Source organism: Solea solea, chromosome 9 (assembly GCF_958295425.1).
Source record: "Solea solea chromosome 9, fSolSol10.1, whole genome shotgun sequence".
NCBI lineage: Eukaryota > Metazoa > Chordata > Actinopteri > Pleuronectiformes > Soleidae > Solea > Solea solea.
In genome coordinates, this window is record NC_081142.1 from 22,149,641 (window position 1) to 22,167,655 (window position 18,015).

General features: G+C 40.6%; 2 protein-coding genes across 2 annotated transcripts; one reads left to right on the forward strand and one right to left on the reverse strand.

The window, feature by feature from the left end:
* The first annotated feature begins 1,997 nt into the window (after nucleotides 1-1,997).
* Nucleotides 1,998-6,249, forward strand: ahsg1 (alpha-2-HS-glycoprotein 1). Its single transcript, XM_058639282.1, has 7 exons — nucleotides 1,998-2,243; nucleotides 2,825-2,935; nucleotides 3,039-3,123; nucleotides 3,530-3,699; nucleotides 4,264-4,380; nucleotides 5,452-5,529; nucleotides 5,691-6,249. The coding sequence occupies exons 1-7, from the start codon at nucleotides 2,043-2,045 to the stop codon at nucleotides 6,132-6,134; spliced, it is 1,206 nt and encodes a 401-aa protein (XP_058495265.1). The 5' UTR covers nucleotides 1,998-2,042; the 3' UTR covers nucleotides 6,135-6,249.
* A 367-nt stretch (nucleotides 6,250-6,616) lies between these two features.
* Nucleotides 6,617-17,564, reverse strand: sass6 (SAS-6 centriolar assembly protein). Its single transcript, XM_058639281.1, has 16 exons — nucleotides 17,343-17,564; nucleotides 16,670-16,730; nucleotides 16,507-16,586; nucleotides 16,300-16,404; nucleotides 16,032-16,200; nucleotides 15,428-15,505; nucleotides 15,174-15,293; nucleotides 13,927-14,118; nucleotides 12,779-12,973; nucleotides 12,567-12,656; nucleotides 11,884-12,063; nucleotides 10,398-10,479; nucleotides 9,442-9,551; nucleotides 8,781-8,884; nucleotides 7,209-7,300; nucleotides 6,617-6,883 (listed from the first exon to the last, which is right to left on the reverse strand). The coding sequence occupies exons 1-16, from the start codon at nucleotides 17,402-17,404 to the stop codon at nucleotides 6,831-6,833; spliced, it is 1,773 nt and encodes a 590-aa protein (XP_058495264.1). The 5' UTR covers nucleotides 17,405-17,564; the 3' UTR covers nucleotides 6,617-6,830.
* Nucleotides 17,565-18,015: the final 451 nt, after the last annotated feature.

An 18,015-nucleotide genomic window follows, 5' to 3' on the forward strand; every position in this document is an offset into this window, starting at 1 on the left:
TTGCACCGTCCAATCACTGTTCACGTTTATCTGTCTGTCTCTGGGTAAATAACTCATAACCTTGACATTCCATTGGATGAGGCCTGCATTCTGTTTACATACAACTGTTTGAACATGAGGCTGCACAGTTTTATCTTAAAATTACATGAAGCCACGAGCAGTGGATGAAGGGTTCAAACTAAGGAAATCTGGTGGTGGTGAGAAGAGTCTCATTATCTGAGTCTGAATAAGAAGCAGTAATGCCAGAGCAATGAAACTTGGCATGCACCAAATTCAACCTTTCCTGATACTAAGTGCATTGTTTCCTTCCGGATCCAGATTTTTATAGCTGATTGAGGACTTTAAAAATTAGTAATACAGACCTTTTGTGAACATGGGCAACATTTGGTGACCGTAGTCACTAAACATCTGTAGAAAAGTGGCTTAACCCTGCAAGGACATTCATGCTGACATGGCTGCCACATTATGGGATGATGCTCCAGGTTTATCAACTGTGCAAAAGTGGGCAGGTGAATTCTAGAGGGTTACGGAGAGCCTTGAAGAAGACCCAAGGTCCACCACCCAAGAAAAATTAACGTTTTCACCACATGGTGATGGACGACAGACACTTGACCGTTCGTCGATGGTGTTCGCATCTCCTGAGTGGAGAACCTTCTGAACAATGAAATTGGAACTGAACTGTGGCACCAACAACTCTTCTGTCTTGAGCAGCGTTGGTATTTCCACATTGACAACACAATGTTGACCTTGTTTTATGATGCTTTTACTGAATGTGTCTTGTCTTTTTGTCTCACTGCATGGTCCCAAAACTTGTCTCTTCAGTGCAGAACTGCTCCAGCTCAGATCGTCAAATGCTCAGGTGACAGCACATTCTGTATTCAAGACAGATATCAATAGTAGGCTCCATTTACATCATTAGACGTTCACTACGTTGCAGATGAGATGTCGAAAAACCACATGGACGCAAACGTGTCTTGGGCTAGCCATCGTCAGCAATATCGGTTAATAAGAACAACACTTTACATGGTATTTTGGGCTCACACAAACGGTGTAGCAGAATGTCCACGTATGAAAGTGGAACAGCACTATTCATGCAACTGATTTATGACATCAGTGCCATTAACAGTTCAAAGTAGAGAGTGTTTTGCCTAATGACACAGGTGGTAACCATCTTGGAATCCCATGTCGGGGCTTGTAATGCTGCTCCAAGTTACTAAATTGGTAGTCTGACTTGATGTGGAGTTCCTACAACAGGAAATTTCGACTTCCGACAACAATGGTGGTGAGCAAACTGACGAAACGGCTTCTGAGCTTCTTCCCACTGGACACAGGTTTACAATCCTGAGAGGTACAACAAAGAGATATAAAAGTAGCTTTGGTCCTCCAGCCAATGCACAATTCAACAAGTACCATGAAGATGAGCAGCAAAGTTGCTGGAGCAGCACTGAACAACCTCCACCCCCTGTACCAGGTCAGGTGCTTGAAAAAAGACCAGAACACTCTTGGCCCTTCCAAGCCTTCCACTGAGGGATGCATTGTTGACTCACAGGCTTTCCCCTGGAATATTTTACACATTTTGTGAACATTTGCCATCAACTGTGACTGGATTATTGGGCTGAAAATTATGTCCGGGTAGAAAACATTGAGCCTTGTTAGTGAGTTTGAGACTATGGCGTCATTGCCTCCTTACATAATCATTACATTCAAGGAAGTTCTCACCAATTGCTGTGGTTTACAGTCATCAGCAGTTCTTGAGCGCCCCAGGCAATAACCTGCTTTATCAACCCTGTTGCAATGCTCCTGGACCCAGAAACAGTCTGGCAACATTTCAAAGTAACCTGTACTGTCCTGGTATAAAGTCTCTGTTTATTTTTTGACTTTGGCAGCACGGTGGACTTGTCCTCATGCGACACCGCTTCACTCTCTTATCTGCCCTCTTGTTTATCAAACTCTCTGCCAACCACCCGAGTCTGTCAACCTGTCCGGGTCTTTAAAACGTGCCGAGCTGCAGTGCTCAGCTCTGTCGATCTCTGCGTCACACCATGAAGACACTACACGTTGTAGCGCTGCTGTGTTCAGCTGCGCTGCTTTGCGACACTGCCCCAACTGCCCTATTGCCGGTAACGTGCAGCGAGGATGGTATGGCAGCGGCTGCACGTTTTGCAATGCACCGTATCAATGAGAACCATCACCATGGCTACAAGTTCAGACTTGGTGAGATCAAGGGAAACAAAATAGACAAGGTACTGGAACCTGAGATGAGTCCTACGGCACATGTTCTCTACAAATGTATCAATTTACAGATCATTTGGTGTTTTTAATTTACACTCTTTTTCTAATTTATTCCAGGTTAACTCTTGTTTCAATGTTTTGGTCATTCATTCATTCTTTTCATGCTACCACTGTGCTTTACAGCTGGGGTCGACAGCATATTTTGTTGTTACTGATGGATTATTCCACGACAACCTCAATATTATATAATGAAAACCCAGTGACATAAAAGAGTCTCATTAAACTCATTAGAAAGCAACTTTACAAAAGGAAAAGAGAGTTGGACACTAAACAAGGGTCCTTGGGCTAAGGACTGCAACATTTTAGTATTCAACAATATGAAGATGAGAATCAACAATCCTTCCGAGTGCAGTTTTAACTTCTTCCTTCTTTATACTGTTCCAGAGGGATGACAATCCCACAACGGAGTGACTGTTAATATGGCTCTGACACTTTTATATGTTCTTTATGACACTGCATTTGGAGGGAGTAGTGTTGAGTGAATATCTAATGCTCACTAAGGCTGTGTTGCACTCTTCCTCTGTTTCTCCAGGTTGATGATGGCTGTAATATTGAGCTAGAGTTGGACCTGATTGAGACAAAGTGTGCCATCGTCAACCCCAAACACTTTGAAGACTGTGATACTCGGTTAGAGTCTTCGCGGGTAAATACTAAACAAACATTTATGTAATGCACTTGTTTTTAAATCAATGAGATGTTAAGTCCAGTATGTGCAGGTAAATGACTCTGTACCTGTGTCTCTGTAGGCAGTGGTGGCCAACTGCACCATTATGATGAGTGTCAATGCTACCGGAACAGCCGTTAACAAATATAACTGTGACACGAGACAAGGTGGGCTCATCTTCACCAGATAAACATTCTGTTGTTAGGCCTCAGCACCTGTTACAGTTGAGGTTGGAGGTTGAAGTTTTCTGTTTGTCCATTTGTCCAATGTATGGTAATGCAATAGCTCAACATTTATGTTTACATGTTTTCTTGGACATTATTCGTTTACCGAATCAAAACAATACTAGGTGTCACAGATATGGCTGTAAATATGTTGCTACATTATGCACAAATTGGCTCTTGGTCCCGATTAATGTTGTGATTTGGGTCATGATAGTTTGCCATCTTTAAAAAGTGGTCTCAGTCTTTGTTCCCTCTGTTGGAGCTCACGTTTATTTTTATTAAGGCTTGTGTTTGGTTGTCACTGCAGCCTTATTTAAAACAATAATTCTCTCTCTCTCCCTGTGTGTAGAAAAAACTAACATGGAAATGGCGATGATCTGCCCTGACTGTCCAATCCTGATCTCACTTAGAGATCCTCAAGGTCTCACCTCCATTAGAGAAGCTGTGGCATCATTCAACAAGAACACCAGCAATGAGCACTTGTATATACTGCATGAAGTGGGCCGCATCACGTCTTCGGTACGTTCTGCTATTAAAACAAGAACAAGCATTTATTTCATTTAGACTTAAGCCTGATTTACACTCCCGAAATGCCACACCTTTGACATTGAAAATATCTGAGAGGGTTGTCCCCACTCACCCCCTACCAAAAGGACTAGCTGACCTTTGCCAGCTAACCTATCTAGGAGAAAAATTGCCATATTGGCATCTGAAGTTAAATTCCGCTATCAGGTTGTATTCATGCGGAAACATAATAAAAAGTCAACTATCTTTTTCTTTGTGGCACTGCAATGCTGCTACACCAGAAACAGAGAAGAAAACGCTGAGCGAGCACACGAAGCATGCACACCGTGTGCAAACCTAAGGGAATAAAGGAAAGAAAACAGAGCAAACAATCTGCAAACTCAACAGGACGATGACCAATATAGATGACATCCTCGTTTTCCCAAAGTAGCGTATTGATTATCTACACGAACAAACATGGGACGAATTTTGACATTTTCCCACTGTGGGATCCGTTTAAATCTGTGGGCCAGTGACAATGGAATATAAATGGGCCTTAACACTCTCCTTCTCTCTCAGTACATGTTTATGGCAGGGATGGGCTACTTTGCTGAGTTTCTCGTTGTGGAGACTGACTGCCCTAGAGAGAGCAGAATCGCACCTCAGGCTTGCAGACCGCTCTGTGCTGACAAAGCTGTAAGTACAAACACTACGAACAGACGTATGGTGGACATTTACAGCCACATATTGATAAACTACAGATTGCATTATTATCCAAGTGTGTTTTATTTTAACAGACAGTATCGTACCCGATTCAAAGGAGTGGGTTGTTGTCAGGCTTTTGCATTGCTGACTATTTGAATCAGGAACTCCTCAACATAGGCGGAGACATCATAGCACGGTGGCGTGAAACTGCCGCGACGTCTAGACGTGACACCAGAAAACTAGTGACTTGTAAAGCAGTTGTTTGGGGTGTAACTGAATCATTAGAATCAGTTGATTAAAAAGATTTGTTCACAGAATGGTTCAGTACTTCCTGCATGACCGGAGCACAGACTGAAATACCACTGAACGTGGTTGTGATTGGGCTCACGATCGCCGGCTTCCAGCAATGCTGTTGCTTAATACCCCAGACCAGATTTTTCCTTCGCTAAATGTTGGAGATTAACGGATGTTTACAGGATTTTTAAAGTCTTTTTAACTGATCTACTGTTGGACATTGTTGGCTTTGACTCTTATGTCAGACGTTGTGCTCATGACTCTTCAGTGACGACACTCTCCGACCAATCAGTGGCCGGCAGTAGCCATCCTGGGACTATGTAGTGGAAACGCACCATAAAGGAACCAGGACTGGGAAAGACTTAAGGCTAGAGTATGGTAGCATATGTTGGGTTATATTAGTGTGTGCTAGCAAATGTTGGCATATGTTTGGATATGGTGATAAAGTTTATTTAGGTTATATGAAGACACGTTAGCATGTGTTCAGGTATAATGGTAGCATACATGTATGTGAGGATATTTTATTGTTGAAAGTATGTAAGTTGTATGAAAGTATTTCATACAATCTAAAGTGCATATTAGCATATGTTACAGTATGTCAGGATACATTAGCAAATGTAAGCATAATGTATGGGTATGTTGGCATGTTTTAGGATTTGTTTAGGATTATAAATATTCATATTACTGCTAATGATTATTGCATCTTCAGTGATGTAATGTGGCTTTAAGTTTTCATTTACCTTCACCATTTCCCTTTTCTCTCTGTAGCGCTTTGCTTTCTGCAGGTCATCTTATACAAGCAATAACGGAATTTCTTCTGTTGACTGTGAATTTTATCCCGCAGTGGTGAGTCTACATTCTAAACATAATGTTCTCATTAACCTTCCCCTCCAGTTCTTCTGGTTATTCTCTACATTACCCATTCATTTTGTTGCCATGTTTTGAAATATTGTGCTAAATACAATTATATGTACTTCAGCACCCTCTCTGTTGGTTCTCCTGAACAGGACAATGCTCCTGAGAAACCTGATGATATCCTAATGTGTAGACGCAGTTTTGGTATAGCCCCTCCTAATCCTGGGCTCACCGTAGAAGCCACACCATCTACTGATGGAGGACCTCCACATAGAGGTCATGGACCTCCACATAGAGGTCATGGACCTCCAGATAAAGGTCATGGATCTCCACATAGAGGTCATGGACCTCCAGATAAAGGTCATGGATCTCCACATAAAGGTCATGGACCGCCCCCTGGTCTAGCACCTTCTGCCCCTCCTATCGGTGCTGATCGCAGTCCTCATGGCCCACCTGGACACGGAGGTGTGCACCCCTTTCTTCCCCTCCATCCCTGTCATAGTATCATGGCCTCAAGTGACACAGCCATCCACCCCATTTGCCCCTTTCCTTTACCTGGAGGACCAAGACCACGACCACGACCAAGCGAGTCATAAGATTCCTGTTTGCCGCTGTTCAGAAGATTTACTCTGACATTCTACTGCATGTAAGAGCGACTTAAAAGCTGACAACACATTACAGAAGATGCACAATAAAGTGTCAAGGTGTCAATCTTGTGCAAAGTGTCTTCCAATGAGCTGCACATGGTGCAGAATTGCTGGCTTTTTGACAGTGTTATAATAAATCAGGCAATAGTCAGTGTTAACTGTACTGTGCACACTTCCTGCACCAAGCAACCACCGTGAGCTAGGCAGGTTCTAAGTGAAAACATGTTTACCAGCAGGGACACAGCAAAAGAAAGTTAGTGCTACACATGGACGTTGGTGTCGCAAAGTTTCTTTCGATAAAAACACAGGACGACAAAGGAATGTGATAGTGACGGTGGTCAAATTCCAATATTTCACTAATCTAATTCCATTTTGTGCAAATTAAATAGTTGAGAGTGGTAACAGAAATTAAACACCAGTGAGGATGCAAATCTGTTTTACACTTTATTATACAACGAAAAAGAATAAAAACTCTAAAGAGATGGCAGACAGAAGACAGTTAAATACATTAATACATTCTCCATATCCACATGCAACAGCATTTACTTTACCCACACATGAGAAGACAGACCATAAGGGCATAAATTAAAACAGCACAGCGGTGGTAATTTCTGTGGAGGGAGCTAAAGCCAAAGAGAGGTCGGGTCATGCGGAGAAGTAAGCGGAAGGTGCAGCGGGCTTTGTTCTCTGAGGGAACTCTGGAACGAAAGACAAAAGAACATGAAGAACTATGACGACATCCTTACTTACATCCAACATCCCGTTCACTTTAATATTACAAATTCTTTGTATGCTGCACGAGGAGACGACAACAGACAACACCACTACTCAAACCCTCAGCGGCACCACCCTTAGCTACTTCCGCATTACAAAATAAACTCTTACAAGGTAAACATGATTAAAAAAGTATGTTCTTATTACAGAGCGTGATGATGCACAAGGCAAATAACAGATGCAACCGTTTTTAACCGTTCAACACGGTGAAGCTTATCGGCGAGGGCTCTCAGTGACTATCAGATTTACCTTTGTGAAGCAGGTTCGACGGCAGGCTGTAGATCGGGATGCTGTCGTCTCTCCTCTCAAAGTACTTAGGATCCAGACTCGTGCCGTCACCACTGAGGACGAAGGAGAAAACGCGTGTGCACGTGGAACATTGTCATAAAACTTCCTGGTCAGTGCTCGTTTTTGGGCAAAAAAAACCCACTCCCAAAACGACTGGTCAGGCGGTTTGCTCCGCTTACAAAAGCAGCGCTCGAACTCTATGAGTAAGTGGCAGTTTACTCAGTTCAGCAGGCAGCAAGTCACTGTGACCCACTTCTACAGTGAGTAGCAGCGGCTGATGGGTCAGTTGGTCAACTTGTCTTATTCTTACATGTTCATAACTCACATTATCTACTGTTAATGCAGACTGACAATCACAGAATAGTGTGTGTGAGATAGGGGTGGGCGGTATACCGGTGTCATAGTCAGCACCGGTGTGACATTGCGCCATGATATGGATTTTGCAATACCGTCAATACCGTGATAAATCAATTGAGCGCCAATAATCTCCTAATTCTAAATAATAATGCATTACATTTTCTTCAAACGTTCAGTGGTCTGAATATCTGTCCTTATATACTGTATATCTTGTTGCAAATAAAAAAGGTAAAACATATTCGGTGGTAAAAGGGGAGTGGCCATTAAATTAGCGTAACGAGCACTTGCCAGAGCTGTACACGGAGGTACGGGACAGAGTAATGAACGAAATTCGCCACCTTGACGCCTACTCGGCCACTACTGATTTATGGTCCAGCCGGACTACTGAGCCATACATTAGCCTCACCATCCACTTCATTGACAATGACTGGAAGTTGCGCAGCAGATGCCTCCAGACCGCCTTCTTCCCCGAAGACCACACCGGAGCAATAATTGCGTTAGGACTGAAGGATGCACTTTCTGACTGGTGCTTGGATGAAGCGCGTCTGATAATTAATAAATATACGAGACTCGCATGTTTTGGACACAGACTGCACAACGCTATTTGTAAGTTACACTATGTAAACCTAACATTTCATATTCAGAAAATTTGTCACGTCCTTTTCTGTTTAGCCGTGATTCCTCTGGGGACCGGATCAGAAAGGAAAAAAAACTACAAATATCAGATTAGAATATTATTAAAAAATATGTACTCCTCCCAAAACCTACCAAAAAAAAAGTAATACCGTGATATTATACCGTCACCGTTCAATAGATGAAAAATACCGTGATATTAATTTTAGGTCATATCGCCCACCCCTAGTGTGAGAGAGAGAAAGAAAGAGAGGTAGAGAGTCTGTAGCCTGTGTTTTCCAGCAGCAGGACCTGGGTATGAGGTCACATCCTCGGCACATGCTGCGCCTTGTGGTCAAGTTTCTCTTGTAAAAAGGGATTTTATTCTCAATGAGACTTTGTCTGTTTGAATAAAGGATGTATGTGTGTGTGTATATATGTATGTATGTATATATATATATATATATATATATATATATATATATACATATACATATACATACATATACATATATATACATATACATATACATATATATATGTATAGTATTAACCCAGACTCACGTGTGTCTGAAGGCCGACTGAGCCACTTTCTGTTCAGCAGGAGTAACATCTGCGGTCACCACAGGAGAGACAGCTGGTTTACCTGACTGAGGATAAAACTGGGCCTGGGAAGAAAAAAAAATACAACATCGGGAGACGAAGATTAAAGAGATAATTCAGTGTTTTTTCTCGGTTTAACTCTTATTGCAACACAAGGAGAAACAAGCCCTCACTCTGTAAAGAGCTTTCAACAAAAGCCCATAGAGAAAATGTGCATTTTAAGCCTGCGGCGTCATGTAAGCTGCTGGTCTACTGCTACCTCATTTGGTAAGTTTGTGTCAATCAGGGAAATCCAAACAAAGAATTTCAATCCTCAGAGTCACAAAATAACATAAATGAACTTACTGATGGAGACAGCAGTGGATCAAAAACTCCTGTGTGGCATGATGTAAAATCGCTGGTTTTCTCTATGGGCTTTGGTGGCAGGAGTGAGAAGTTTTACAAAGTGATAGAAACTTACATATCCAGACGTAAAAGTTTGTTAATCAGTGAGATAAAGCAGCAAATATACTCTTGAGATACTGTAGACATTTTACAATGTGAGCTTTTCTTCCAGGATTCAGTTCTTCATAGAACCACAAAAACAAACAATCTTTGAGGTCACTGTTCCTCTCATTCATACCCTCAGTGTGGCTGTTGACGATAAAACTGGAGGTTTGTGTAACGCGTCCGGAGTCTGTGGATTTCTGAACAGCTGCTTTTCATTGAGCTGCTTGTTGAGCCAGGTGATAACTGTGGGAGGAGAGAAACACAACACGCAGACGTCACTGCAGGTTCCCTCTTCAAACCAGCTCCTCCTTTTTCATAAATGAATAAATCAAGTTGCCTTAACCACTTTGATTCACATTTTAAAAGCGGTCTGTGGCTCACGATCAGCGGCGCTGTCCCAAAATACACCACTCCACTTTAAAAGACTCCTGTTAAATATAGAGGTTTCCCTGGTAGTTGTTGGAGATTAACCCATGTTGTTAGGATTATTAAGTAGTTTTAAGTGATCTACAGTTCGGCTTGATTTCTGTGTGGGAGGTCTCTTCCTGTGACAAGACTCTGGCCAGTCAGCAGCCAGCAGTCTGACCAATCAACGCATAGTACCTGCTTAAGCACACTTGGAAAAAATAGTTAAAAATAGCTAAAAGGCTAGTGGAAACGCTACTTAAGGGCGAGGCGAGTAGAGCCGGTGGAAATGTGCCATTAGTGAGTTGTTTTTTTAATAAAATAAGAGCAGGTTCTTTTATTTCAGCCTCTGAAATAGAAATATTTTCTGGTTTCTTTGCTCCTCAGTGACAATAAACTGAATATCTGAGGAAAAACATCAGGACAGTGGAGGACATTGCTAGGACCAAAATTGGACACATTTTTATGACATTTTAAAGACCACTGAGACATTTGTGATGGAAATTGTTTACACTCTGAATCATTGTAAGTGATATTGTATCATTTTTGGGAATTGAGGACACATGGACACAAAGACATTTTTTAAATCAGCAATGTTTGCAAGACTGAGTCCCTGAACAGAATTATACACAGTCCAAGAATGAAGGAAATGAGAGAGAAAGAGACAGAGACAAACATCCTCACCGTTCTCATTAGTTTTCAACACTTCTTTGCTTTCATTCAGCTTCTGGACGGTCACATCCAGCTGCTCCTTCAATTTTGAAACCTACAATAACGCAAATAACACCATCATCAAATCATTATTCATCAAGTTTACAAACCGTCAACTGAACCTTTTTCATTTTTGATCCACTGGATCCAGAAGAACTTTCTGGATGTGTGTAGAACTTTGCCTGCTTATAGCTTTTACCATCTTAGCAGTGGGGAACCTTCAGGGCCTTCTACACCTTCAGAGAAGGCCCAAAAATATATCTGGACCAAAAAATATGAGTATTAAATAATATATACTGTATATGTATATATATTTTAAAAAAACTATGTCATTTAATTTAATACAATACACTGATTACATTTCCTCTCATCTATGTTCTAAAGTTTACTGTCAAGTTCCTATCAGCAATGAAAGGGTTACTGTCCTGAAACATGTTATCCAATCAGAATTGTCCATCTCTATTAGGCCCGGTTAGCTGGCTCATTCATTGGTTATGACTTTGCTAATCCTGGGGAAGGCCAAGCTATGTGTTTTGGTTCGGAGAGTGATGGGCAAATTGACCAATTACAGTTTGATTTTAAGTGGCTGGGCCAAAAACAAAGGATCCTCGGCCATCGTGAAGTCCTAACAGCGTAGGTCTAACTGCAGACCACAGACACACTACATGACACACAGTCAAATGGCGATAGCATCACCTTTTTCAAGGCAGCCTTTCACAGAAAAACTTCAAACAATAAAAAATGGAAGTCCAACTCCAAAACTGGAATTCAAATAAAAGGTTATGAAAATTATTATTAGTTGAAGACGTGTTTTACCAGCTTGTGCATTTGAAATTGTATTGTAGTTTGAGGATGCTCATGAATTTATTTGTCAATGTTTGTATGGTTTGTTGTGCACCGTGATTTCATAGCGCTGTCCATGGTGATGAAATGAGCCTCAGAGTCTGTGTCAGCAGCGTCACGGGGTGACCTCATTTTATATTTTCAGATTTTGGCTATGTTTGTACTGAGCATGTCTATTTAATTTCAACCATGTAGCCTAAATGGTCTCCAGTTCTATGAAGTTGATGTTGAGAATTGATCTTGTTGCGGGGAATGTTATTGTATGGTCTATTTGTTTACATTCTTGTCATCATAAACTAAAGAATTCCAGTTGCTTAACGCTTTCAATTCATCATACTGTTGCTTTTTCATCCACGATAATTTATTTTCTCGGCAGTGATGGCTGAGGTGAAGGTCCAGCTGTAGTGCTCACGGTTCGCCACTGCATCTTAGATAAACATGACAAAATTAACCCTGGTTTGAGACAATAATCAACAGATAAATCGAGTGCTTGTTTGGTCCGTAAAATGTCAGAGAATCTTGAAAGATTTTGATCTGTGTTTTACCAAACTTGGCAATGATAAAGGATTCAGTTAATGTGTGTATCTGCTGCAGGTTCCTGGAACCAAAGACGTACCTGCTCGTCTTTGGTGACGTTCTGTTGCTGAGCGCTCTGCAGCTCCTTCTCTGCAGTCTTGAGTTTCTCTGACGTTTCCTGTAGAACCTTCTCCTGCGACACAGTCACAGTGTTTTTGACTTTTATCTTTCCTACGAGGCCTCTGACTTCGCCCTGCAGCTTCTTGATGATACCGTTAGCCTGCGGCGAAAAGAAGGAGGGAACGCGATTTAAGCTTAAAGTGGACAGGAATACATTCAAAAGCATTCTATTAATTGACAAATCATTTTTCACACAGATAAAATGCGACACAAAGTGCTTTCACACAGAAAAACAAAATATCACCTGCCTGTAAATTAGGAAATGGGAGGTATAGATAACTAAATATATAAAAAAATAAAAAAATAGGGGTGGGCAATATGGGAACAATTCTAACCACGATGTACATTTTTATATTATTTGACATCGATATATGTCAAATGAGTATTTTCAAGCTGCCAAGCTTAATGGTAAGGCTTTGGTTATAATTAATGAATTCTCTATAAGACACATATTATTACCTTTCATTTCAGCTGGGTTAGGGTTACAGCTGGTTTATTTCTTTGGCTTTTTGACGTTTAATGAAGGACATTTACGTGAGCTAGAAACTGGAAAGGAAATTGCCTTTAAATTCTATAATAATTGCAATAATCTTAATCCCAAACCTTGATTAGCTCCTCCGACAGTGATTTCACCGTCGTTTCAAGTTTTCGATTCTGAAGTTCTCTACTTCCAGCGTTTTCTTCCACAGATTCCTTGAAAAACACAAAAACACATGAACAGAATTAGACTTACAGGGTTATTCTGGGAAATCATTACATGGGGACTGATAAGGTAAGAAGCTCTTGTTAGGCGATATTTTCATTCAGTCTCTCACCTTCTGCTGCTGAGTGGCCTCCAGCACCTCCTTTGTGCGACGCATCAGCTGATCCTTGTCTTTGCACTCCTGCTCGAGAACAGCCACTCTCATCTGCAGCTGGTTCACCAGGCGCTCCTTCTCATGGACCTCCGTGTCCAGAGTGCTGTTCTCCCTCCTCAGAGACAACACCTGCTGCTTCAGGCGCTGACTCTCCTGCACAAATCACAGCAGGAAACAATCTCACATTGACAGTGAATTAATTTGCTTGTTATATCCGCGAACATGGACTCGTCAATGCCCAGCGTCGAACTGCAGTACGCTGAATAGCTTGGGAAACTGATGATTGTAATTTCAATTGATTGGTTTTAATCATCAATACTAGTAATCTGTTTTTCCAGCGTCTGAAATGTGAATATTTTCTGGTTTCTTTGCTCCAAATAACATAGAAATGTTTGGTTTGTGGACAAAAACAAGACATTTGAGGTTCAATCAATATTTTTTCATCATTTTCTACAATGGCATGTAAAAGGGAGAGTGCTTTCGGGGATGACAGTCAGACTCTTTAACTGAGGGGAGGGGGAGATGGATCGATGTATACGGAAAACTACAGAGTTCGGATAATGTGGATTTGTGCAAATTAGAAGTACGACTGCAACAACTAATCGATTATTAAAATAGTTGGCAACTAATTTAATAATCGATTACTTGGGTCTACATTATAACACATAGAGTTGCTGCCCTCTTGCTCGAGTTTGTGACGGACGCAAATGCACATGAAAATAGCACAAAAATAATGTTGCTGCTGCACAATGAGAAAATTTGCATTTGGTGTGACCGAAGCCCATTTTCAGACACAGCAAACAAATAATGTTACATGGTTTTTCAAACTGTGCAGAAGCACTGTGTGTGTGGGTTTTCTCTGGATCTCCGGTTTCCTCCCACACAATGCAGAGGTTAATCGAACACTCTAAACTGACCATAAGTGTGAATGCGAGAGTGAATGCATTTTTTTGTGCGAATTGACCCTACGATGGACTGGTGAACTGTACACAGGGTGTGAGCCTCATGTGGAGGATAAAGCAGTAGACAACGGACGGATAGTTTCTCCAAAACAAAAAAAACCAAAAACCGCACCATCAAAGGTTAGACACCGCAGCTTCCCTTACCTCCTCTGCTCCCACCAGTTTAATCTTCAGGTCTCTGATGGAGGACTCGTTCTTGTATTTCCTCTCTGTCAGCTCTCGGCAGGAGGCCTCCAGCTCGGTCACCCTGCTGTGTAGCTGTTGGCTGCTCTTCTGATGAGAATTCTCCAGGTCCTGACGGAGCTGCTCGTTCTGCTGCTGAAGCCTGCTCTGCAACTGCGGCACACACCAAATAAACACATCAACACTTCATCTCTGTTGACCATCGACGTCACGATTTCTTACAAATAAGTGGTTGCTTGCTGGGAAAAAAACACTAAATTATGAAGTGCATCTTCAAACTCAAGACCCTGTGCTGCCTAAAAAATGAAGTGAACTTAGGCTGAATAATTGGTTGCTTCTTGTGAGTTTGGACAATGTAAAACCTATAAAGACGGCTAAACTTGAGAGGCCGTTAAAGAAAAGATATGAAGCAGAATTTAGGATCTGTTCTGTTCCACTAAAGCCGTTTTATGACATGAATCCATGAAGTCTGGTTTGTCGTCACAGATGATGAACACAGGGAGAGACAGGATACTGACAGTTAAAGATCAGAATCTACATTTAGTCTTTCACATAATAACAGATTAGTCCATGACTTTTCTAAATCAGTCAGATTTGGCAAGGTGGTAAGAACTTAAAAGGTCTGATATGTTGACGTGACACTGAGTCAGTGTATTCTGGTTGGGGTTTAGGCCTCAATTCAATACAAAGCCTCATCATAGGTGACACTGTTTTTAGTTTGTGAACAGAGTAGGGGTGGATGACATGGGCAAAAAATAATATTTTAATATTTTTTGCGTTAACGATTATGATAATTAACCGATATCCTATAAAAATGTGATTTGGATTGTTAGAGTCAATTGTTGCTTACTTGTTGCTAACTTTCTATAAAACAAAGACTTTCATAGGAGGAGTCATGTGACACTGAATTCTGCTCATGCTGCATTGAGGAAGAATTCTGCTGCATGAGTTTCAGTGCGTAATTCATCTTCTTTTTTTTGAAAGGTCACTGAAATACTCAACAATGTCAATTTGCATATATTTAAAACAACAATCACAATATCATCTTTGCCGGAATATCTTGTCCGGCAGTAGTACAAAGTATATTAAATACACACACAGCTCACACAATGTTCACACCTATGTTTTTACAGTGAGTAAAATCTATAGAAAAGCAGGACATTTAGGACTTAATACAGAGACAGTCGAGGAAAGATTGAGAGTCTCACCTCGACAGCCTTCTCTCTCTCCAACTGTAGCTCCTGTGAATGACGAGTGGACAGAGAACTGCTCTGACACGTCCACTCTGAACGCAATTTGTCCAAATCCTTTGTCTTCTCGGACAGAGTCTGTGGAAGAAGGACAGACGACATGTTAAAGCCCCTCCCAGATCATTTTTTCCACATAGATAATGCCTAAATCTGTTGAGTTAATATGAAGGATGTGTGGGACTGTGATCACCAAACACAATGTCAAAGGTCACCTGTTGAGTGTAGCTCAGCTGCCTGGACAGATCTTCTTCAGTTTTCTTTAGTTTCGCCTCCAGGTTCTGTTTCTCCACCTGAAAGACCAGGGTCACAGGTCACAGGGTTTAAAAACATGCAAACGTCTCAACTTGAGTGAGTTTGCTCTCATGTGCAGTGACTGTTTTACTGACAATCATAACATGTGACCGTGAATGGAAGAAATCACCACTCCAGAGCTGATTGCAATGGACAATCAATCATAAATTAATATTTACCACTCTTCTACATTCATGTTCCTCTGTGAGAACTCCAAATAATGTATGTATAACTTTAAAACAGTAGTCCAATCTTGACATTTAGCCCTACTGAGGCTATTCCACGGGAAAGTCAATTCATTTGATTGATAAAGCAGTTAAAAAACAAACAAAAAGGTCAATTAAATTCATCCCATTTTACACTATGTTTCACTGAAAGAACTAGAAATTACCATGTGAACATAACTGACCTCAGGTCAGGAATTCAAGCTCTATGCTGGGCGGCTGAACACCGGCGAGTAAAAAATAAGCTTCATGAGTCTCAGGAAGAACAAAGAAGATGAAAATCTATGTTGAACGAGCAAACCTTGAGAGACGAGAGACAAACTGCCAGGTAGTCTTTAATCTCCTTGTCGGAGCCTTGGACGAGCCGTAAAGACAAGTGGTTCAGGTGTTTGAAGGCGTTTGTCTCCACGACACAGAAGTTTGCAGGGCCTTCGAGCACCGGAGACGGACACGACAAGTGCAGCAGAAACCTGTGGGAAAATAAAAAATGTTACACTGTCATCTATCTATCTATCTATCTATCTATCTATCATCACAGTGTGTGATGTCGAGTTGGTGTTTGTTCTTACCTTGGATTAACTGACTCTTGCTCAGAATAACACAGATTAAGCAGGTCGATGAACTTCTGAGGAAATGAAGCAAAGTCGACCAGCAGCCCCTGCTGGACTTTTAGGCTACAACAACAAAAACAACAACAACCATGAGTGTCAGCGACTGCAACAAGCTTCTTCACACCATCTAAGAAACTAGGACTTTCGCAATGCACTGATTTGTACCTTTGGAAATCTTCTTCTGATATGGAGAGGTTGAAGAGAAAATATGGATCTAGATCATCCGATAGTCTCACAAGAAGATCCTGACATAAAAAAAGAACCACAGGTCAGACAAAACGAAGACGACGTCTTCAGTTTATTTATTCAACACAGAAATCACACTCACCCTTTTGTGAACTGGACTTGTCGTCAACTGGAGCTCGATCTTAATACGAATATTTGCTTTTCTGAAAAATGAATGTCACTTCAGTATTTATGGAAGTGAAGAGCAGTTTTCCCAGTCAAAAATATGTCACGTTAAAACACAAACACACACGTCCGACTGTGAGAGTGTGAGCTAGAGCTGAAACAATAACTCAACGAATCGATTACTAAATTAATCGCCAATTATTTTGATAATCGATTCATCAGTTTGAAGCTTTTATCATGACTAAAACAAGATTTCAGATTTTTAGCTTCTTAAATGTGAATATTTTATGGTTCTTTGCTCCTTATAACAAACAAATCATTCAACGTTTCCAGGTTTGGCAAACACTGATCAAAGTGTTCCAACATTGACATTTGACATTTTATGGAATACAATGATTAGTGGATTAATCGAGAAAATAATTGACAGATTATATCGATTATGAAATAATCATTAATTGCGGTACGACAATAATCATCTAACACAACGTTTATATACCGTATTATATAAGTGCTGCTCAAGCAAAGCAAATGTACAGTATATTATAAACAAACAACTCTACATGTTCATGATCTGCACTGTCGTTTTTAAAATCCCCATATTTACCACAATTAAAGCAGACAATAACAATAGTTTGTGTACAAACGCTCACCTTTCCTCGCACTCTCTGCACCTCACGTTCACCTGTAACACTTTACTGAAAAGCTCCTCCATCTTAAATCACTTCTTGTTCTTCGTCTTCTTTGAATGTTTTAATGCGTCACTGAGGCAGAAAACTGCGCCGCGTTAAAGCACAAATGTGCGAGAAGGAGCAGCAGCTGTTTTTGTTTTTTTTCTGTCACTAGTTTTGATTTGGCGCTTTTCAGCCGCCAACTGCTTTGACCCGGAAGAAGAACATTAAATGTCAACGTAAATGCTTCTCCTCACTACCGCCCCCTGGCGACTCGGAGTGTACGGAGGACCATAAATGAGATGATAATACATAAAAGAAAGAATGAATTAATTAATAATAGAATAAATAAATTGGTAAATAAATACAAAAAGAAATTTAATAAATGTATTTGTCAATGTGTTTTTAATGGTCGATTTTTATTTATTTAGTTATTTCAGTATTTATTTATTCTTTCATTTATTTCTTTATTCATTTATTTCTGTAGTTATTCATTCATTTGTTAATTTATGTATGAATTCTGCGTTAATCTTGTTATTATGTAATTTATCGTCCTTCATAGGAGTGGAATTGTTAACTTTTAGTTAAAATTATCAAATGTATCGAAATCACTTATAACATTAACATAATAAAAGAGGTAATATATGTGGAGAAT